General features: G+C 38.8%; 1 protein-coding gene across 1 annotated transcript in view; it reads right to left on the reverse strand.

The window, feature by feature from the left end:
- The window catches only part of SH2D4B (SH2 domain containing 4B), a 61,522-nt gene extending 37,210 nt beyond the window's left edge, over positions 1–24,312 (reverse strand). The window contains exons 1-4 of the mRNA XM_059851237.1: positions 24,063–24,312; positions 11,213–11,372; positions 9,982–10,129; positions 2,305–2,449 (exon numbers count right to left, since the gene is read on the reverse strand). Of these exons, the coding sequence (XP_059707220.1) occupies positions 2,305–2,449; positions 9,982–10,129; positions 11,213–11,372; positions 24,063–24,246 (637 nt within the window). The 5' untranslated portion in view covers positions 24,247–24,312. The remainder of the gene's footprint in view (positions 1–2,304; positions 2,450–9,981; positions 10,130–11,212; positions 11,373–24,062) is intronic.
- Between the last annotated feature and the right edge of the window lie 319 nt (positions 24,313–24,631).

A 24,631-nucleotide genomic window follows, 5' to 3' on the forward strand; every position in this document is an offset into this window, starting at 1 on the left:
CTCCCCAATACCTGCTCTAGCTCTATTGTTCCCCTGCAGCCATGAGCCCCACTGCAGGTTTGCAGTGGAAAAAAATGTAAATACTACATCTGCTTGTAATTCTCTTATACATTCATGCATTTATTTATTTATTACTTAGAAAAGCTGACTTATGGACAGCTTTGCCTAACTTCACTAAATTTCCTCTCAGTGCCCCACAGGAATACTTGCAGACAAAATGGAAGGATTACCATAAAAAGAAAAATATATCTGGAACTGAAATAAAAAATGAAAAGTCTGGTGAACCTGAGGTACGAATTAATTTCATAGCAATTTCAGATGTTTCCACTTCCAAATATTTGTTATTATCTGCTGTGCATTTTGGCTCCTGCAGTAAAGGTAAGGAAATGGAAGATGTTAAAACACCTGAGGAAACTCAGTGCAAAGTTTGATAGCATAGCCTAAACCAGCCAGCAACTGGTCTCAGACAAAGCACTAATAGTGTGTCTTCCTATCTTCAGTTGTTGAACCCATTTGCTAATGGAGCACAGTTCTGAGCCCTCAAACCAATGGGGATAAATTGAGACACTGAGATAAGCATAAGAGGATAAACCGGGATATGGAACACTCCAGTCATTAGTCTGCAGTTAGTTTAATGCTAAATCAATTACTGCTAACAGCATAACTCTGGCAGCACAGAATTTATAGCAGGCTGCAAACCCAGCAGCAGGAGAGAAGGTGCTGAGGCAGAGCAACTGCTAGTGACCAGGCTCAGCAGCTTTGAGTCACCTGAGCTGCTCTCAGTCACCCTCTGGCTGAGGGGACAGGCCTGCAGGTACTGAGGCACACAGACTGGAGGTGATGGAATTCCTTCAGAGCATACAGAATACCCCAGAGCTTTCACAACAAAAAGTACAGGTGGCAAACTATCCCTACCAGCATGTGATGCAGGCACAAGTGTTTTAACAGACCAAAAATGCCATTACAGAATTCCTGGTCAAAACTTTCCCTAGCTTACTCCTTTTTCTCCCTCCCTTCTCCCATAATTATTCTGCTGCAGTTTTGGTGTCTATCCCTGCACAAACAGCATTCCTCAAGAAAACAATTTAAAACATCAGTTACCTCATTAATTCAATAGTAAGAAAATGATACCTGGTTTTAATAGTGTTTGTAGTATTTTGTTTTATTTCAATGCAAAGGTAACCCGGATTTTTTTTTTTCTTTTAGCATTATGATTAAAATTTTCCTTCCTTATCAAAGAAATTCTAAAATATATAATACCATCCTCTATGCTGGGTTGCCAGCTGATGCTGATTTTCTACAGACCTAAAGGGCTACTTTTTCCTCAACTCACTTTACTCTCACCCAAAATGCAGAAAGTTAGTTTTCCTTTCCATATAAACATGTACACCTGGATTTAGATAATACTCCAGAAAATAATTATTTTATCTTTATTGACAGTGTAATATGCAGAGGTTTTGAGGATCAAAATTAACATACTCTGCTATGAGCTTGGAAAATGGCACCAGTGTATCATATAGATTTAATTCATCTTGTACAGAATGATTCATTGTAAGATCAATTTCAAGTAATAGCATTTCAGTAATTAGTCCTCAGGAATTAATGAAGTGATGATTACAGCCATAAAATAAACTAATTGTATATTTTGAAATTTATTCATAATGTGGGCCATTACTTATCTATGGTATTCATGTATACATCTATATAATAATACAGTTGTTCTGTTCCTTATACATCTTTTTAAATCACAAAAAAAAATTGAAATTAATCACAATTATGATATTCATAAAGAATTTCAGGCTATCTAAAAAGGAAAAGTACTTCCATGGAATGAGATCATCATCATCAGGTGGTTTTTTTCAGAGCAACAATCAAAACATGATTTACTGTAATCTTTTGGAATGAAGTAAGTTTCAGCACTGATATCATAGCTTCACCCCACTACCATATGGAAGTAATTAAAATACTGATGAAGACAGATTTTATCTCTTCTAAGATAGCTGAGGACAAGCTGTCAAAATAACTGTGCCCTGAGTTATTATTACTAATTAAGAACATTAGACAGAATTTAATGGTCTCAGTCATTGTACACAAAAACTTTTCTATAAGGCATTGACACAGATTCAGGAAGAAACACAAAAGTTTTGTTTGTAATTTTAAGCTGGCAATTTCCACCGAAATAATACAGCACTTTGTACTGCTCTAGGTAGAGGATTTTTTGGCCACACCTTCTCAGACATTCTGCAAGTGTCCTTTTATCTGCTTTCAGAAATACATGAGTGCTGGGAAGGCAGTTTTACTCACACTGTTCTTCCCACTCCTGGTCATCGTCGCTGTGCTGACTGTGCTGCTGAGCTTGCTTGAGGCTCAGGTACAGCTCCTTTGCCCGGATTTCCTCCTGCTGCCTGATTAGTTCCTCACCTTTCTGTCTTTCCTCTTCTTCTCTTTTCTGGAGAAAATGAAATAAGCCACAAGTGACTAAAGAGGAAGAATGTGCCAAAAGTTGAGACACTGCTTCAGTTGCTTCTCATCTCAAAGAAACTGCATTATTCTGGACAAATCACTATCTCTTCTAACTTTGGGCTTCTCACCTCTCACAAGTGTCACCACTGAATTTTCCCACCTCCTAGGAATTCCTGAGGAGGGTACATTTTGAGACCACAGGTATCAAAGGAATGAGGAACATGTAAGCATCTAAGATCTGAAAACTGTACAGATAACATTTTATCACGTGACACCAAAGCCTGTGCTATTCTCCAGGCTGTAAGCAAAGCTTTCTTTAAGTCCATGTGTACACCCATTTAAGATACTGCTGCCTTCGAGCACTACACACATCATCCACAGAACCTTAGAATTCAGGAACTCATTTATTGCTGTTCTTGGTTTAGCAACTGTCCCAGTGTGTCATCATAACCAGCACAGGTAATAATATTTTCCAAAAATTAAGATCACTACATTCTGGATGAAAAGGCAGATCCTTCAGCACATAACAGTCACTTTGTAAAATGTAGCTAAGAGTAACATGCCAAAAAAGTTCACTTCCAAGAAAGCCTTAAAAGAGATGGAAATCTGACAAAGATTGCTTCTTCAGTTCACATTATCAATAACATAGGAGCTTAATTAATGCACAACTAGGAATCTGTATCTGTTTTCCAAAGAGTTTTCCTGAATCCCTTAGGTAGTAAAGAAGTAGATTTAAATCATATAGTTTAATAGAAGCCCACAAAAAGCTGAAAACTGAACTTCATTAAGTGTTATTCATACTATTGAAATGACTTGAATTACAAATAAAAACAGTTTTTATTTAATTTTATAATGGAATCAGCACTATACCCTTACAGGTAACAAAGTTACATGTAAGAGTTTTTTTATAAATCCCTGAGTAAAATCACCCTGAATCACTATCCTAGTTACCTGACCTAAACTATAAGTACGGGAAGCCCAAGGAGATTGTTGCAAAATGTTAATCCTATGAAATTTCTAGGGTGAAGGGTAAAGGTCCAGCCCTTAATGTTATATGGTTCTGTGAACAATACATTAGACTGCTCTTAATACCTCTAAGAAATAAAAGCCTAGTATTCTTCAGTCATTCCTAATGCTACTGTCTTGGATTATTTCTAGTATCATTTTTCCATTGTTATTTCCTGGCTCCTAAAAACATGAGCTGAGTGGACAGTTCAGTAATTTTGAGAAGTGAATGCTTTTAGACAATGCTAATTTCAAAGCCAAGCAGCTTCCACAGAAAAAATAATTATCTTTTTTAATATCTCTATAGAATTGGTGATTGTACATTTTAGCTGCAAGTAAATAGTTCTATTCTCTTCTTGAAAAAAATATGAGATCAACTGTTTATTCTTATGAGGAGAGTATTTATTCACTTAGCTTGACTACCTAAAAAAATTCAATACATTCAGTCTATCCTTCAGGAAGATGGACAGACACAGAAGCAATCCTGAGTTATCAGAATATTTTCTATTCAACATCTTAAGCCACAAGGTAAACCTGAAATAGAGGAGGGGAGGGAAAAAAAAAAAAAAATCAATCTCACTGCAGTTTCTCTGAATCACACAAGAGTTTTGTTTTAAGTTTGGGCTCATTTTTTAACGTCGTTGTTGTTGAAACATTTCTAGTAAAAAGATTAAAGGGTCTAAGAAAAACAAACAAAAAGCACCCCCACACAACACCAAAACCTACAATTCAGATAGAGTTTGCCTTCTTAATGGAAGGCAACAATGCCAACTAAGAAAATCCTCCCTTTTTAACTGAAAAGGAGATTTAAGTCAAAAAAGAGATAACAAAAGCTTAACATGGGCACTTGATTCTGAATTCACCAAAATATTTTCTCATAATTTTCCTTTTTACAGAAAGAGGAGATTTAACTTATATTTATTAAATTAGTGCATAGATGTGCAGGTATATTGCCCAACTCCCTCAAGATGTGTGTGAGAAGAAACAATCCTTGCTGGTATGATGCAGGAAAAGAACAGTCATCCTTTTGTCAAGTACGACTAAACAGTGTGCGTTTGTATTTAAAATTAACAACAACTGAACTTTTCACATTTACTCCACTGGAAGAATACAGCAAGCAGTTTGTCTGCTTCTCCCCAGGAATCTAATCCTGCACATCAGAGCTGGGAGTGAAGAGCTGTAATACCTACAAACACCATCTTCTGCCTGACAGTTGAGAGAGACTGTACTCTTTGCCTGACCCTTTTAGCTCTGCCAAAATAATTAGGAAGGGACAATTCAGTTCAGAGTTGCAAATTGCTGAGAAATACCAAGCTGCGGAAACAAATCACACTGGCAATTTGACAGGCAGCAGTAATCCTCTCCAGCCTTTACTCCACTGGAGAATTTGAACATTCTTATATATCCTCTAGCAGTTGAGAATTTACCACAAACTTGTTTCTGTCTATGTGTATCTCACTATGTTTGATAGCTTTACTATGAGCAGCTCTAAAAAATATTTAATATTACCCATGCTAAGTTTTAATGTTTTAGTCCAAGGCAGATGAGAGGAGATTAGGTCATCATTTAGTTTTTGCTGCAGAAAGATTTAAAAAATGTACTGAGGAATAGGTAAAATAGAGCAGTGGGGTTTTTTACAGAGGAAAACTGGGCTTCTGATGCCACAGCTCTTGGGGTCTTTCTGGGAAGTCTTACAGGTTTCAGGGCAGCTGAATGACCACTCTCCTCCTGCTCAGGGCAAAACCCACAAGGTGTGCTTATTACAACAGCCCTCTGAAGCAAATACTACCTGGGATTCTCTCAGGGCTTCAGGCTGGCAGGAAGTGTCTTCGGCAGCCCTGAAAGCTGCAGCCAGCCAGATGCACTTCAGCTGCAACAAACCTGAGCCCATTCAGCAACCACCTGGGCTAGGCAAAAGAGTCAAGCCACCTAAAACACAGCTGAGAGCCCTTAGGGACTCCCTGCTCTGAGGAAGGAAATCTGGAAACCCCAGGGTCACCAGCTGCAGTTCAGGCTGCTCTCAGCAAGCTGACACAGCCAGCTGAGTTCAGAGATCAGACATCTCTCCAGACCCATCTGACAGGCACCAACGGAGCTCTGAGTAAAGGCAGAAATATGTCCAACTCCTTCCCAGACTTTTTCTGAGAAAATTCTCTCACTTGCTTCAGAAAAGAAAGTGTAGAGGCATTATTTTTTTCTCCACTACCAGTGTCTCAAAAGGAACACAGGTTTTGCATCACTTCACTGTGCATGTATTTGCACAGAGACAAATTTATGAACTGCACTCAAGCTTTATGCAGAAGCTACAAGATTTCTGCCATGGGTGTGTCCCAGGACATGCTATTCACACATCTCATACAAAGATGTATCAGCCTATTCTGATCACAAAGACCCTGTGTTCCATAAGGTGGAAAGCAAAGCTAAGGACTGTTCCTGGTTGGGAGAGATCTGACATTTACTGCACATGCTGTAACAGGCTCTGCTCGAGTAATTTATCCTAGATCCAGTGACCATCTACCTAAAGTTTGTCTCTGGACCTTAGAGACTCTTCACAGCTTGAATTCCTAACATGTAAGCTACCTTCATCAGTGGCTCGGATTTTGCCGGTTTACCCATGGAAAACACCTGAGCTTTGCTAGTTTTTACCAGCAATCCAGACTGAAGACAGTGGTTTCAGAAGCACAATCATTACTGATGTCATTGAGGAAGATATTTTCCTTCAAAATTAATATCAGTTACAAGTAGGATAGGGAAAATCTGAAGACCCAGTTCCCAACCAAAACTAACAGTTTCCTCGTTTACAACATTGTTCAAGAGACAATAGCATAGGGAAAAAAAAGAATTACTGAATTGTGGTGACCCAAAAGGAAGCAAAATGAACTCTTGCAATTGCCACTGAAATAACTCATCTAAGGCACTTTCAGAATTAATTGGGTGCTGAACCCCAGCAAGAAGCTGTTGTCATATTCCTCGATTATAAATATGCTGTCTTTGGGAAAGAGCTCAATGTTTTCTTGGCACAGCAAAGCACAGAGCTGAACTTACAGCTTATTTGCACTTGAGGATAACAGTGCTTGACGTTTACTTGGAGACAAGAGTTTTTTTCAGATCAAGACAGAATGCTCACTGCTCTATCATAAGAAGCCCATCATACTCCAAATGGCAATGCTGACAGTTCACCGTATTCCTAAACTCTACATCTGGCAGCAATTTTCTGAAGAATCATGTCCACAGCACTTGGGGGCACAGTAAAGCACTCAGGCATGTGTTGAAAGCTTATCCAAGCTCAATAGAAAGTGTATTCTTTCTACTGAGCATGAGGTTAATTAGATATTTCCTGAACAGAAGCACTAATTGTTCTGTTCTCTGAACCTATCTTCTTTGATGAGACACATTTCATCTCCCAGGGAATTTTTAAGAAGCAATCTATCTCTGCTGTCAACTGTGCTTATATTATTAAATTTGGCAGGTATCTGATGTTGTCATAAGGAGAGTACTTTACTATTAATATTCTCCTGCTTTATGTAGACCACATGAAGACTGAACCTAGAGATCTCTTTTATTTCTAAATGTAGCTGAAGGATACCCACCCCTGGCTGGATGACACTCACATCTTCAATTTGCCTTAGCTCTGCACATTGTTCAGACTCTTAATGACAGCTACTGATAAGCCTAGAAAATTATGCTTATGAGCTCATAGCCTTTGTGAATTAGCAAAAAGATTAATGATAGTAATTGGCTCTCTTATTTGTCCTTTGCAATAGGTGCATAAAAGAATAGCTGCCCTTAAACTGCAAAAATAGAGTAGTCAATGTTTATATTCCAGCATCATAAATTAAAGGCAATTCTGCTTAGAAACACCAAGGAAAGCAATACTTTTGGAATAGTGTTGGAAAAGGAAATAGGGATCATCACTCACTTTGATATGTAAGATATCATTTATCTCGTGCAGACAGCCCTAACGTCCCATGATTGGTCAAGAGGGATAAAAGCATCTTAAAAACAAGTTTTTGTGACACAATATGGTTAGAAATTAAACATGCTAGCAGAAAGGAGACAGTTTCAATTTCCCAAGTCAAACTGCTTCAAGAGGATGAAGCATTAGCAGAGACTGGACTTTCCATACCTCAGTCTGGAGACCTCTTTAGACATGGTCTGGTCATCATCACAGAAGGATGATTACCAGTGTGTTAAATATTTTAAATCTGTTGAAGCAAGCTTGCTTACAGATCTACATCAAATTCCACACCCTTTTCTTCAATCTATCAATGACTTCTGTCATACATCAGTAGATTCATTAATTCACCATTTTCCCTGTACCTTAGTTGTATTCCTTCCTTCTAGTTGGACATGGATGCCAGTAACACAACTTTCTATCCCTATATATATACCATGCACAATGTACAAGAGGTACACAGAAAAACTGCTTTTCTGTGTAGCAAAGGAGTGGTGTCAAAGTACCAATCAATCCTGCATTTGGATTTCTGCTGGTGGAACCCTATGCCAGACCAAGTCTCTCCCAGCAGATCTCAGACTATAGACCTAATTGAAGAGCCTATGCTGAAAGTGGAATTAGATTCTGTTGTTGGATTAATACAGGAAATTATGGGGAACACTTGATAAAGGGCATTTAAAGAAACAATCACTGCATCTTATCTGGTTTCCAAACTAATTCTTTAAGTCAGGAGTTCCTTTCAGGTGGGTCTTGTTTTGAAAACTTTGGTCCATTTATTTAAATTTTTGTAAATTCTCTCTTCAAATGGTTGATTTAATAGAAACCATTGGGAAAGAAAGGGTTTCTGCTTCCTTAGCAGAACAAATATGTTGGCAGCTTTAGGAAGAGAGATAGAGAAATCCCAGCCAAAGTTACGTATTTGAAATTCAAAGTAGAAACTGAACCATAATCCCATCCCACTTCCAGCTCCTACAACACACAGCTGGATGAAGGACACCTGCTCATGTCCTGGGAAACAGTGGAAACAGATCACTGTGATCACTGTGACATTACCTTTCCATCAATATGAACATGAGCAGAATTTAGTGCCATTCCTTTTAATTTTACCAACAACTGAACAACTAGTTTCCCTTAATAGAAAGCTATGAATACTGGCCACTGAAAGTCTCAAGCTATGAATACTGGCCACTGCTGACTCTACTCTTTGAAAAAGTCTCTTTGAAACAGAACAGTAACAGTGAGCTTGTGGACATTTTCCCCATCAAGTGTCCCGTGAGTCAGCCACATAGACGTAAGTGAACACTGTCAGCCTTTGTTCAAGAGGGCTTTACTTTCCAGAGAGCAGAAGAAAGAGTGTTTAATTAGTTGCTCTGCTCATTATTCATACATTAATAAAGCAGAAAGGTATACTTTCATTACTCATTGACATCATATTTCAAAGGTCCCATTCTCTCCTGTGAATTCAAATTAATTGTGGAAAGGTAAATCAGTAACTCTATGCAGCCTCCTCTGCAGGAACTGCCCTGGCTTTGTGCTCCACAACCACCTCAAATCCCAGGCTCACAGTCTACAGAGTGATAAGAAATTTGCTATTTGCAATCAAACCACATAAACTCAACACTAAGTTTTCAGCATTCCTCCCATCACAAAGGGGCAATGGGAAAAGTCTATCCCCTCTTCCCATGCCTTAAATCACTGCACCAGGAAAGGAAGAGACACAGTGAGTTGTCATCAGGGCAGAGAAGGGTGGATGGAAGTTACTGGATCCTCAGAGTCAGATTTTCTAAAGGCTTTCTCCATGGAAACTCAGCCTCACCAATTGTGTGCAGTGCCAGCATGCACATCCCAGTCTCAGAGGACTGTCATGACTTCTCTGCATGAACCCATTATATTTCACTTTCTCATTTTTAAACAGGTTTTTATCTTTATCAAGTAATATGAAAAGGGTGGAAAGATGTGTTTCCTATTTAGTTTTGAAATTGCTATTTTCAACTAGAAAATGTGAAAAAATATTATTTCCAACAAACATTAAAATATTGCAACTGAGCTCATAGAAAGTTCATTGTAAACTCAATAAAAATCAAGCATATTAACTTCTCCCAGAAAAGCCAACTGGACTTTTCCCATATATTGAGTAGGAGAAGGATCCACCCCTTGTTATTTTGAAGGAAGTAGTGACACAGTTTTGAAGTTCATTATGTGAACAAACTCATCCAAAATACACAGAATACATTCAAGCAAACTAACTTAAAATGAGATCTTTCCCAATTGTACATTTTTTCCCCAGGATGATTCATCCAGCACAGCTGACTGAACAATTCTGTTAATGTGTGAGCTGAATAACCAGTTTGATTGTTCTGGCACTTCTGAATGAGACCTGTAATTTTTCTCATCGCTCACCCAGCTGTTCTGCTGAACACCATGTAGCTATCTGTATATTCCAGAATGAAAAATTACAACTCTGGATTTTAAAGCTTATTAATAAGCATGCACTGAAGGTGACAAGAACTGTGAATCTATATGAAAACACTATAAAAAAACCCCTAAATTTCTCAAACCTTCAGTTCCTCCTGAATTTTTTCTTCCTCCAGTTTGGCTGCTTTCCGATCCTCCATTTCTATTTTCCATTTTTCTGCCACTATTCTGGCTTTTTCTTGAGCCATAGCATCACGGAATTTCTTTGTTATTTCAGCTTCCTTTTGTCTCCTTCAGAAAAGGATGTGAAAACAAAAATTTAATGCACTAATTTTCTTAAACTGAAGATCAATACTTACTTACTGGTTGCAATAAATAATTAGCGTAAGGCTTCATGGAAAGATGCAAGCAAAGAATTAAAATGTATTTAACAAGAGACCTACCACAAATCATATTTGAAGAAACCATCCAGAACGCAGAGACAGTTTACAATTTTTGATGAAATTATTAATTAAAATAGCACTTCCAAGTTAGAAAGTACTTCTTGGATGTCTTTAAGTCATACCTTATATTTTTCTATTAGTCTAGCAAAGCATGGTTGGGAATTTACTGTCTTTCAAAAACCAGTACAAATGTCTCCCAAATTCTTATGCTAGGATGTTTATTACTACTGACAATATAAAGGGAATTCAGAGCACAGGTTGAAGGTTTCAATCCATGCTTAAATATGCAAGCACTGAAAGCAAGAATAATCTCATATGAAAAACGATAACAAAGAATAGCCTGATATTAAAGAGTCATTTTTCAGTGCTGCACTACAAAGGGAAGTGTGTGAGGCAGGTGGCCGAATTTCTAACAATATCAATCATCAAAATACTTTCAAATCTCCCCCAAACCTGGAAGAGGCCCTGCTAGAAACAGCCACATGGCACTTTGTATAATGAGTTTTGAACTGCTGGAATAAAAATTAATGCAAGCAAATTGCAAATAAAACCAATTTCAAAAAGGATTTTGTGTACTAAACCCCCCTTGTGGGCTCAGAACTGTGATATAACAAACATATCTAATTTAATCATCTCAAAACCAGACTGCTTCATTTTTCTTTATTTGCAGGCTGGTCAATGGTTTAGCTAAATTCCTAAGAGAGAAAAAAGTTGGCACCTCTTTTTTTTGCAAATAGGATTTTTGGCTTTCAGTATTCAATAGAAGCAAAATGACATTTTTAACACTCTGAAAACCTGAAAAAAACAAGTGAAAGCAAAAGTTCACAAAACATACTTACCAGTTTTACCCACCCTTACCTCCCACCTTTCTACAAGGTCATGCCTCCCATTATGCCAAGTAGACCCTGAACTCAGATTCTTAAATCCTCACCATAGCTCTTCTGCCTCCTTCTGTGCCTGCAGCCTGGCCCGCTCTGCTATGAGCTCCTCCGAGATCTGCTCGTAGGGTTTGTCCCCTGGGGCTTCTCCCATCACCCAGACCCAGACCTCACCATCCTTGCCCCGCAGCCACTGCACACGTTTGCCGTTACCTGCAATAGCCACCAAGAACACACCACAACGTAAACATTGCCTCAAATCCTGCATAAGCAGACATGAAGGAGTGAGAAATCTGCAACTTAGAAAACATTAAGCTTGCCATTTACAATTCGGACGAAAACACTGCTCAGAGGTCCAAAGAAATCTTCAGATTCGACCAAATCGTGTCAAACGCTGGGGAAAAGGTTTTCATGCTGAGGATTACCCAATCTTTAAAGACTAAGTGTCCCACAAAAGTAAAAATTATTAATTCAGGCATGAATTTCCCAGAATTCCAGTACTATAATCCCTTTTTAATTGCTATATTTGCTCACTTCACTCAGCAAGGGATGAATGAAGAGCGTGGAAAAAGAGATGGGGCAAAACCAATGACCAGTGATATTATGTGACTAAAAATGCTTTGTGCACAACGAATGTCCAGTGTTGAACAGGTAGAGAAACTTGATGAGAATACCTTCCAAGGATGCAGGAATTTCCTGCTTCCACTGTGTGAAGTAGGAGTTTCAGGGAGTCCGCATACTCAGAGCACACCACTCAGTGCTGCAGAGCCTATTCTGCTCACATAGGCAATTGAAAGGGATTAAATTTCTGATTCAGTTTTCAAGACACAAACTACACAAAAACCTATGGTTACTGTGTTGACAGAGTGATTTTAGGAACACCACAAAAGGCCTGAGAGTCCTTTACTAAACAGACTGCATTTGGTGAGCCATCAAGTACAAGAACCAGCGGTAGGACTACAAAGGACACTAGATCCTACCTGAACCCATTTTAATAGTTATTTTCATTACCTGACTTAGTGTGGTTTAGTCTTTTCCTTCTGCTTTTATAAACACAACTGTCAAATATTATAAGCATTTTAGAGGTTCATAATAAGGAATTTGTAGAAACACTCCTTATGCATCAATTTTTATGTTTCATTTCTTCCAAATTTCTCAAAACTGTCCTCCACAAAAGGAGATTCTTCCACAAAGACCATTGCCAAATGAACACTGGATTTATTTCAAAGAATTCAGACTACAAGGACATAAAGGGTCAGCAGTTTGCATCATTCCCTGTATATTAGAGTCCCCTAGATTTCATCCTCTCACCCAGACATTGATACGAGAAAATTGTGCATCACAAAAGGAAACTTCTAAATCTTTATCTTCCAAAAGGAATCTTGTCTCATTCAAAACCATGAAGAAATGGACAGAGCACCATATTCTTAAGGATTTTTTCTCCAGTGTTCCCATAAGAGTTAAAAGAAACTTGTCCTATTTGAACAGGCAGGCTTTGCTTCCACTTTTCCTCCATCTCTCTCTACCAGCACCAGCTTTGCTACTCTCACCTTAAGCTACCACTTGTTTTGTGTGAGGACATATCCATTTAACCGGATTAAGTTTCCTAATGCACAATCAATAAAGTGTTTCTGACATCCCAGGCAGAAGGCAGAAAACTGCAGGAGGCAGTGGAGTGGGGCTGTTGACAGCAGCAGTGTCAGCACCAGCCCACACTCACAAGTGTTGACAATCCAGACTGAAGGCAATGAACGGATCAGATATCACCATGAAAGGTGATATTCTATATCAAATTTGAAAACGTAATTTATACGAATCCCCAGCGTTGGCCTAACGGTACTAACTTCAAAGAGGGGAGGAAATTTAAGCTAATAGTGTTTTCCTTCAATAACTCTCAAAAGTATTTGCCCTTTCACAGTCTATCAGATTATGTCTCAGGTTATAAATGTGAATGTATTTCATTGTGGTTCTTATTCTGTACATTGTGTTCCTGTCAGCACAACATTTATTTTGAACTTGTGTTTTTTGGATACAGCATTAGAATACCATCTGCTGAGACCTGACTGGCCGTATCACTACTTGCCTCCAAGGTTTTCTCCTACTGCACTTCCTGGTAAAGTATCCTGAGAAGTATGGAATGAGTACTCCCAGGAACATTAATTACATAAAACCAAAGGCAGTTTTTGTTTTAAAAGCACAGCACATCTTTCTTGTGAGGAATCTGAATATCCTAGTTGCTCTCCTTTATTTAGTACTTTAAAGAAAAGATTGCAAACAGCACACCTTGTATTAATTGATCTGTACCATAATTGATGGATACAAAATACTACTCCAGTTCTGAGACAATTTCACTATTTCTGTTCATTTATGAGCTCACCAGAGGGAACCAGGAAAGAAAAAAAAATTATAACTTTTCAGGTAGGCAGACAAATTTTTTCTTTGCTTCTCTCAAGGTTTTCTGTGCCAAAGGTTTATTAATGGGTTTCTCAGAGGCACAACTAACCCATTGCAATCCAGCCCAATAAAACAAATAGCTGATTTGTAGATGTGTCTTGAGAAACTGTTCTTTCTTCTTTTAAAACAATGGATCTTTTCTATAAAGTTCTAGCCAGTAGATGTATAAACTCCTTTGAAACCATCAGTATTGTTGGTTCAGCACTACACACAGTACAGAACTCTACTGTATATGCATAAATACATGTACAAATATAGACAAAACTGAAAGATTTCTGTATTAAACAAACTGGCGGTTTTAACCGTCAGCATTCAACAGATAGACCCCCACATATATATATAATTTTAGAATAATTCAGCTTGAGCACAAATGCCTTAATTTAGATTTTTCTCTAGAAGAAAAGAAGGCCTTTTCACATCCAACCACTGAATTTACTTCAAGAAATGACTCCCATGCAAACCTTCCCTTAAACCTCTGCTCCCATAAAGTTGCAGCTGGGCTTTACTGTACAATCTCATCATAAAACTTAGTAGTTTCTTAGCACAAAATCACATCAAAAATGAGTGTGCAGAAAAGAAAAAGCACCTCAGGGAGAAAATCTGGCTCTGCAAGAGCAGCATTTTTGCCATACAAAAAGCCTCTGCAGCCTGCAGAATCACATTCACAGGTGAGAGTGTCAGCTCTTCTAGGTTAATGATATTTTAAACTGCAGAACCTATGGCAAGATCAAGAAAATCCAGAAAATAATTTTCCCTAATACTTGTAGGAAACTAGTGTTGTCTGCTTTGCAAGAGAATTACTGCTATTTAGGACTGATTATAACAAAATAAATCCTGCTTTAAAATGCCTCTGAAGTACTTTTTTTTTTCTGCAAAATAGGTTGTCTTTCTTAATTCACTTCAGTTCCAAATGAATGAGAGAAACACAAAAAAAGGAAAAATTCAATTAAATGTAAAAGGAAGAGAAGGTCCTGACTAAACAACTTTGAAATGTAGATGAGAAGGAGGCAAGAGAGCCTCATGTTTCCTGGTCAGCAGCAGGCTTCTGAGCCCAGTCACAAAGCCTAATGCAGAGTTAAGAAAAAAAAATTAAACCTCTTGAGCCCCAGTCTTGTGCCTTGACCACAAAAGTACTTTTTTCTTCTTGGAGAGAGTGTGACAGGCTGCAAATAATAACCTTAAGGAAGCAGTGTATATCAAAGTTAGTCTGGATTGGAGAGTAGAAATGGAAGTACTTTAGAAACAAGCAATGCTTTGTTAGGAAAACTTACTGAATAATTCACTAGGTCTTTGCCATCCCTTTTTTTCCACCATTTTTGGCCTAAAACAACTTTGTAGCACCAAAAGAAGACAACAAACTTTAAGTTCTTTTCACCTGAAGCACATCCATGAATTAGCATCTCACATGGAGCTCCTCTAAATCTACACCCATACTGCTTTGAGACCAATAAACTGGCTTCTGGCTCCTTACTCCAGACAAATGCCAGGTCAGAAAATGCAAAATCAGGTCTCTCCAAATTGCAGCACAAAAAGATCACAGCAAAAACTTTCTCAGACACCTAAAGCCAGAACCAATAGCAACTCAAGTTTGTACATATAAATGCACACAATCAAAACTAACACCAAATCATGTTTTCTATTTCTCTGCTATTTGCACAGCCAATTCTATAACAGCAATGAAAGTGTAAAACAATGCCTTGGAGAGCAATTTGAAACTAGAGCTCTCACCTACAAGACTTATGAGGCTCTGCTAGGAGCACTCCCGATCCCACCCACTGAGTGCTGGAGGGCTACCGGAGCTGAGCCATGGGGCACCACGGGCTGCTCTGGCCTCCAAGCTGCCCCAGGGCCAGCAGGGCATTGTCACCTCATCTCTGCCATGACTAAACGCTGCCAGGGAACAGCGACACTGCCTGGATACCTGCAGACAGAGAGAAGCAGGTGTCCAGCAGGACAGGGAATCCCAGCTCAGGCACACTGGGTTCCAACCCTGTCAGCTCAGACCACCGCAGAGGCTTAGAACAAACACAGACACACCAAGGAGACCAGAGCCCCACACTGCCTCTGCCAGCTGGAACAGGGGAGCTGAGCTGCTCACTGGGTTTAGGAGTTTTATGGGTTCTTGGCCTCCTTTTTTTTACATCTCCAAATAAAAGCGCTTTGGAAATAACGGTAATTAGAGCAAATAGAAACTGGTGGAGTCAGCTTCTTCTCTCCAAGCTTGGTCACCATTGCTTTAACAGTTAGAGAATCCCCAGCAGTCCCCATTTGTGATCCATCCCCAGTGTTAACATGGGAGCTGTTCCAAGGAACTAGAGGCCTGATTTGGTGTCAGGATTCCCAGCTGTGCCATCACCCAGTCTGCCTGCTTAGTCCAGCAAAATGACAGAGAGCACCAAGCACCCTCCTGTGTTTTTGTGGTTGGGAACACCACAGGGTGAAAATTCAGAAAATTATGTGATCACTGATCTATAATCTCAAAACCATGGGACAGCATTCAAATTCTGCTGAATGTTGTACTAAAGAATCTGCTATTTCCATGAACAGCCTCATTTCTCTAGGCTTCTCACCATAAATCTCCTGCTAGAAAGCTACAAATCTCTGCAACAGCAATTGACTGTCCTTCCTCACCCACTGGGAAGCTTTGCAGTCATACAAGTATCTTTTGACTCTCTACAGAAAACATCTCTATTCTTTTCTCTCTCTGGGCTAGAAAAAAATCTCCTGAAATTTATTAGGCATTTGAAATGGGCTGCATGTGCATTAAAAGCTGATCAGCCTGATCTACTTTTGCCATGGAGAGTTAACCATAGCTCGTGGAGTTTGCTGTGTTTGTAGGGCTGTGGTTTTTTGTTCTTCTGCAATTCAAATATCTGGTATACTCTGGTCTAGGCACAATGTCCTTTACTTGAAATTTCTTGGCTTTTCAAGCAAATTATTTTTATGGCTTCTTTAAAGTAGAGGCTTGAGTTTTGCTAGTCTGCGGGGTAGATGAGGTTCCATTCAGAGTTTCATTTAGCTAGAGGACATGTGTTAGAAGCTCATTGATTAGGATGAAAATGAGGATGTGAGCTTTAGGCTGTTCTCAATTCCTTGAACTTAGCCAACATAAGTATTGAATTAACTTTTTTTTTTTTATACACAAACCAAATTTAATTTCTTTCTAAGGAGAAAACCTAGGAAATTACTGTGAATGTTTTTGAGAGACTGTTCAAAGGACAGAATGCACTTCTCAAAACAATAACTGCTGTAAATCCATTAAAATATACAGAGAAGAACTAGATGGTAATGAGGAAAGTAATGAAAATAACATCATCCCACAATAAACTGAAGATCTACAATTAATTTGTGATCTGCCTCTGCTAATTCTATGCTTGGTAACATAGATTCCCTCTCTTCCCAAAACATGTTCAAAAAAACCCTTCATTTCAATTCTTAGAAGAATGGGGGGAAATTCTGCCCCTGACATTTCAATTTACACACCTTTGAATTTCAATACTGTGTTATGTGCCTTTCCGTTGAGGGAAGGATTTGCAAAGGCAGAAAGAAATTCAACTGATTGCATTAATGTATCAATAAGGATTGCAGGATTTCAGCATTGCTGAAAAATCAGCCTTTTATGGCTCTCCAGCTGCTTCCTGATCATATAACAAACTCAATCTTCTGTTTATGGAATTACAGCCTGTTACCATGGAAATAATTATGCTGCAATAAACCCCTGCAGCATCAAATAAAGGAAGAGTGACTGAAGAGAGCAAATATTAAGGGAGGAAACAGTTACATAGGACTCTGGTAATTAACAAATGTAGCAGAGATAACTGTACACAACACTCAAAAGTAAGTGGGTTTGCATTAGGACATGGTATGTATATATGCAACCCATACACAGGGGTTTGCATGTAAAAAACCAAAAAGAAGAAGAAAAAAGAAACACAGAAATAAAATACCATTTAAGCTGCATCTGCCCAGTGCGTTCCAATTTTGTGGCTCCCTGGCCAAGGCACACTGTTACATGTAACAATTTTGTAATTGGCCCAATTCCAGCTGGGAGATAACATTCAAAACTCTTTCTTAAAGACATTTTTCTAACTCCTGGTACAATCTAGAGGCAGTCTTTTGTCTGTCCACTTTAATGGCTAACCCTCTCACTGAAAACAGCATAAAAATATAGGTAAGCATCAGAGGAAAATTAAAGGTTTTAAAATCATTCCCATCAGTATTGCTCATTTGAGATTTTTTTCTTGATTAAAAAATTTCAAGAACATAGCACCATATTTTCTGATTCTTCATCCAAACTGAATCTTGTAAAGTATAGAAGGCTTGGTATCTCTCGCAGACCTATCACAAAGCTTCCAGGTTTTCCCTTTGAGAATAAAATAAAATCATGTCTGCATGGCTGCTTCAGGGTCTGCTGGAAACTCAAAGCAAGAGGATAAGGGTTCTGTGTCACAGAATGAACAGGGAGCTATGGATCATTTTCTGTACCAGGCTATCCTGATTAATGCAGCATGCCAGGTTTGCACTGACTCCTTTTGTCAGGCACACAGGACCAGAGAAGCAGGGAGCACTATACCCTACAGTGAGGCTTTTTAGCACCACAGCAAATAAGTGGACTCAAATGTTATTGAACTGCCATCAGTGTCTGGCTAAATCCACTGCTGACTTGAACACATTGAGTTTTCCTGTACCTTCCAAATCCTGCTCTCAAAACCTGGTTCCTTTGTCCTTGAATGTTTTAGTCATTTATGTAAAAAAATGGCAAAATCAGCAAGAAAATATTGAATTAGCTTGGGTAAATCCCATTCTCCCCTTGGCCACAGTTCTGCCCTCTTTCCATATCAAGTATTCATGAGTTTGCAGACAACCACAACCTCATATCATTACTGAGGCACAGTATGTGGGAGAAAGTCCGACACTGCCATGTCCAGACAGGCCGAGGAACAGGACGCTGCAGAGAAACACAGTGACGCCCTCTGTGCCAGAGGCTCACTAACCCAGCAGCCTCTCTCACAGAGTGCCTGATGCCAGATGTCTCAGGGAACAGCAGCACTGAGGATTGCATGTCTGCAGGAGAAGGCCCCAGGTAGGCAGCAATATTTTGCTGTCACTTTTCTGCAAAACAGAGAAATCAGCTGCAGGACTAGATAGAAAACCAAAAAGCACAGACTTATTGCTGATCATAGGAGGTGAGAGAAGTCCCTCTGGATTTGTTCCATCTGGTGCATACCTAGGTCATTCAGCAACTGGAGGTCTCTTGATAGCCCCAGGTTCAGAGAACTGAGTTCAGAAGCTGCTGTCTAACCAAACCTCAGCACTCAGACACTCCAGGCACAGGCCCTGAGCCGCTCAGTTCTGGTCCAAGGTACAGAGCATAACAAAGCTGCAGCATATCTAAAGCTGCTCTACATTGTGAGTGTTACATGAAAACTTATCCAATGACTTCAAATTAGGTGGCTCAGTACCCTAACAAAAACTGTTTTAATGTTCTTGTTCCTGTTCTCTTGTTACTTTTCCATCTATATCTGAATGGGAAACAAAGGACAGGACTGTACAGAATTCAAGATCACATAATGCCAGAAACTTCAGAAATACTGAGGTCTGATGTCCCTGGTTAGATTCATATCCAGTGATACAGAGAAAGAGACACTGAACACTAACAGGAGCTTGTCTCCACAGGAGATAAAATCTTAGCTAAGTATTACCAGGGTCTGTAGAGGCCTGAGCATAAATAAGGAATACATTTCAAAGTTCAAAGTCAGAAAAAATGTCACTGCATGTCCACCCACTGAAACACATGCTCACTCACTGGCCTTCCTCTGACACTGATGTATTCTCCAGCCATCCACTTGGTATATTTGAGATACTTGCTTCCAAACAGCATCATCTATTCTCTAATGACCTTTCTAACACAAATGTCATTTAGATAGATAAATTATTTTCTAGCCATGCTGTGATAAGCCTACCCTATTTTCTCCCAGCTTCTCTTGTTAAGGACAGGTAAATAAGAGCATTTACAAATAGCTCCCATCTAAGCACCACGAGCTGCCGTTCACAATGAATAAATAGAAGAAATAACAGCAGCAGACCAGCACTGTCTCCTGTCCCACATTACTGTCCTTCAGCTACCTAATGCTCAATAGTTTTTGAGATCTCATTTTGGGAATGCTGGCAGCTCTGTATACTGCATCAGTGTCAAAACAAAAATTGGCAGGGCCCTCTGCTTCCTCCCAGCTCAGCTGTAGTGGCTAAAGAGCTCCTGCCTAATCACATAAACACATTTCTGTGCAAATTGCAAAGCTGCCTGTCAGTCAAATATCAGAAAATCCCAAAGGATCTTGAAATTTTGAGGAGGCTTCTCACAGTGATTTTAGCACAGTAGGAACAAGCAAACTGTTTTTTTACAATGAAGATATGTTCCTGAAACATCTGCCCAGGACCAATCTGTAAGTGAATTGAAGGTGGACCTCCAAGAATTCAGCTCACCTGGGCTGCTATTCCAGCACCAGCCAGCAGCCATTATTCAATTAAAGCTACAAAAGATTTCCTTTACCTTGAATAAGCTCACTAGTTGCTGTCATTTTGGGAGGACCCATATGATGCCCAAATTCTACTAATAATTTTAGGCAAGGTACAAATAGCAAAAAAACTGGGAAAAATTTATTCAATATAGGAGTGAATATAAAAGAAATATTTCATTCTGAAGTGATGTTTATACACTGCTTCCCTTTAGACATCAATCTATGATTTTTAATTGGCAAAGAAATTAAAACCATTGAATAATCTGAACACATTTCATTCACCCTCAAAGTGAAATAATTCCTTCAACACTGACTCATTCTGATACTAATTTCAATTTTAACCTTTCCTCAAGACACATGGAACCAAACAATCCAAATTCAGAAGCAGGCACCATTTAGCATTACGTTTTGCAGGTGACTAATATTATTTATTTTTAGAAATTAAGAATAAGACTTCACAGATGGGTGCACTATTTGGCTAGCTCTTACACTCTTACACTCTTAACAACTTACATCTTTTTTCATGGCTTGGACTTGGTTGTTTTCTAAAAGGCAAATTTCACAGTACTGAATAGGACATTTGTGGACAACCTGCACTCCGTGGAACTGCTTTAAAAAACAAGGCAGATTTGGGGCCTTTGGTAGTTAGTTTCCAAACAATTAAAAAATGATCATGTTAATGAGCAGTCCCTAAGTCTGCTGATGATTTTAACTCTAGCACAAGGCCTTTCTGATTTGCATATGCCAATCTTTTTGCCCCCAGCTCTGCACTTGTGGTTTCCATAGTACAGCATACTTAAAACACAAGAACACTTCATCCTTAAGTCATTGTCAGAAATCAAAATTGAACTCACAATAACTGCTTTGTTTTAAAAAAGCCAAGCCTTTTGTTGTGCTGCTGGATGCACACATCCCACTGTAGCTAAGATCCTGAATCCATGGGGAATTGCAGCAGCTGGGGTATAGAATACCAGTTCAAGCAGAAGGTACTTTTCAGAGCATTTTAATTAGAGAAGTGCCCATTAACAGCTTTTGTTCAACATCATCATATCCCATCCCAAAGAGATAGAAAGAAAAGTTTTCATATGTGGCTATTCAAACTTTGAGGAAAGCAAAAGGATTTGAAAGGCAGTTCTGTAAAGATAATTCCAGTTAAATTAGTATGAAATTATTTTATACAAATGCTATGTTGTATTCACAAACAACATCTACATTTTCAGAAATTTAGCACAACATTAGCAATGTTGAAGTCTCACATCTATTCTACTCTTTCAGGCTACAAAACTATCTATAAACTCAGAGTAACTCCTGGTCTAAAACAAGTAGCATGAACATAAAATGTGTCATGCAGCAGAGTCAAAACCAATAAAAACCTCAGATCTCTCAGTTTCAAGGGAATAAAGAACATGTAATTGGGGTAGCTTTGCATCTCTTGGTAGCCACTAATATAAAACAGGAATAAAACCATTCTGTATTCTACACTTTGAAGCAGGGGAAAAAGGTCTGGAAATTCACTTACATATTAAGGGCAATTTAAAATTAAGAAGCTTCGAGGTCCAAAAAATTATGATGCCGATTGTCTTCCAGGAAAAAAATATTTTAAGATAAAAAAATATTATCGGCATCTACTCTGACCCCTTGAGTCTATAGGCAAGACTATTGCACAGTAATTACTATTTTATATCCATAATTTGCAGTTGGCTTTTTTATCTTTTCTGTTTTAAACAAGAAACCATCTTCACTGAGAGACCATTTAACATCACATTGTGGAACTGTGCAGTAGAAATCAATTACAAGTATCTGTACAGTTAATGATCAGCACACCTGAAACAAGTTATGTTTTCCAACTCTAGTGCACATCAGTTCATGAAAGTAAAAAAATGTTTCCAACAGAACCAGATGCCTGACTTGCAAATCTGATTCCAATAGTTCTTCACTACAGTTCTGAAAGTAGAAATTTCCTAACAGTGGGCAAAAGGCAAACCTAAGCAATACCTTTAATTGGCAATTTAAGAAGGTAAAATGGAAATGGGTTTTTCTGAAATTTAACTCAATGTGTATTTGTGACTACCTTTGTCAGAGCAAATATAATCTATAGGGTACTCTGCTGCTTTCCTTTCTCCTATTACTTACTAATCAGAAAATTACTTACCCAGAAAATGGTCTCCTGTAGTAAGAAGCTGAACAGGTTTAATGTATAATTTATATATGGAAATGTAGGTGTCAACACTGTGACAATTCATCAGATAAATATTTTTGCAGTTAGGAGTTTTCTGTATCTGTCTCCCTCAAAGAATGAGCATGATACAGATTATCTCAATGATATGATGTTGTTTTGGTGTGTGGAGATGAACTGCATTTTTAATTTTTTTCTCAGCTACGAATCAATCAAAATCAACAAGGCTTTTGCGCTGTATGAGAGAAGCTGTTCTGGTGCCATCCCTCTCAAGAGGGCCATTCACAGTGAGAGCACTAACACGAAAAATCAAAAAATTTAACAGAATGACGTTTTCCAACATCCACCTTGCCATCTCTGAGGTGTCATTTTCAATTCCTACTATGGCTGACTAGAGTGTTCTGGTCATTCCCCCCTTGTTTTAATGCTACTGTTGTAATTTAGTCTAGTCATTCCATGTAGGTCTGTGCTTCAAGTGAGTCTTGGAAAATAGTTTTGCTTTGAAGCAGTTTTCTAATAATAATCTTTGAATTGATAATTATCTAAGGGGCACTTTGTAAGGTTCAGAAACTCTATATATTTCAAGCCTAAAAACTGAATCCAACAGCGTCTCTGTATTGGGGTGTTTCTACCATGGGTGTGTTCAAATAAGCAACATTTGAAATGCTGATTGCAGTCCCATAACCATTACAGAGCTTTCTCAAAATCAGCTACCTGAAGTTATTAGAAACTTTGAATATTCAAGCTTTAATAGATTTAAAGATGTGATAAGATCTTTGGCAGGGAAATGAGTGGTTTACATATCCCTGTGACATCTCCTTGTTGAGTGAGGAATCACTGTAGTTACATTTCCAAGATGAAAATGTTTTCTGTTTTACACCAGCCTAACAGCTTTACCCTATGAATGGGGGAAAGAGCTAGAAAGGCACTAACTCAGAGAAAAGAGCAAGGAATTAAATATTTCTGTTTACTTGGAACCACTTGGACACAAGGCCAGTCAGTTGGAAAAGACATTTGGAGGAGTTATTTTCTGATGTTTCTTCCATCATTGTCCTATTCTCTTTTCAAGTCAACACACACATTCAACATTCATAGCAGCCTTTGGGAGGAGCTCCATATTTTAACTACATATTGTATGCAAACACATTTATTCTCTTTGGTTTTGGTTGTTGACTTGCCACACTATTATCCTTTTCCCTACACCATCTCTTGGAGACTATTTATTAATACAGTTGAAAATTTTGTCTCATATATTATGGCTCTTTTGGTATTACATTTATTCATAAAGAGCCCTTCATAACAAGCTCAAATTCATAAAATTATTTCCTACTACAGCCAGATGGAAATATTTAATGCTAAGCCAACAAACTGCAACAGCACAGGCTTTTGCCTGACCTAGATTGAGGGGCAAGGATGTCAGGTGATAAAAAATAGTCAAAAAGCCTTAGGAGTAGAGGAGAAACTTGGTCATGATACATCAGTTACCACTAAGAGAACATCAGCAGTGACTCCTGACTGAAACAGGCACTTCAAAACAATTCCCCTTACTCCATCACTAAGGTACTCCCAAAACAAACGACCAGCCTGGAGATACAAGGAGCAGGAACATGTTGCTTTTGCAGTCCCAGACTGTCATTTTGCCCGTAGGGACAGCGGGCACTCAGCCTTGCCATCTCTTCCAGATGCCTGCTGCACCACTGGTTGCAAGCCCACCATCCCCAGCTCTGAAGCATAGAAGGAGGTCAGAAATCTTACTCTGGTTGCGCCTTGCTGTCTTTCTCAGCACAGCCTCCTCCATTCGGGCCTTTTCTTCCCTTTCCCTCCAGCGCCTCAGCTGCTCTTCTCTCATCTTGTAGAATAAGATCTGCTTTTGCTCTTCGTTCAGCTCTGCCAGGAGCTCAGGGTCAATATACATATCACGCAAAATTTGCTGCAGCATGATGGCTCCAAAAAAATAAAAATGAAAAAGACAAGGAAAAACAGAAGAGAGAGAAACCTGCTTCCAGTTATACCCACTACAGTGACAAAAGCCGTCTGATGGCACTCCAGAAAGCAAACTGCAGCAAAGGAGCTCTCCCACACCTGCCTGCCCAGGAGAGGTTTGATTCCTGCTCTGGCCCTTTTTGAGCAGGCATATTCTGCTCCTTGTCTTGACAGGAACAAAGCTCTTTTCTTATCTCATCCTCCAAATGTAGGGACAAGTGTCAAGTGAATATAAGAAAAATGAACAGAAAAGGCTAGGGAAAAAACAAAATGAAAAGGCTGGGAGAAAAAAGTGAAAGTCACTTGAGTGCTCCTGACTGCAAACCAGTAAAAATAAGGGA

This window comes from Haemorhous mexicanus, chromosome 7 (assembly GCF_027477595.1).
Source record: "Haemorhous mexicanus isolate bHaeMex1 chromosome 7, bHaeMex1.pri, whole genome shotgun sequence".
Taxonomy (NCBI): domain Eukaryota; kingdom Metazoa; phylum Chordata; class Aves; order Passeriformes; family Fringillidae; genus Haemorhous; species Haemorhous mexicanus.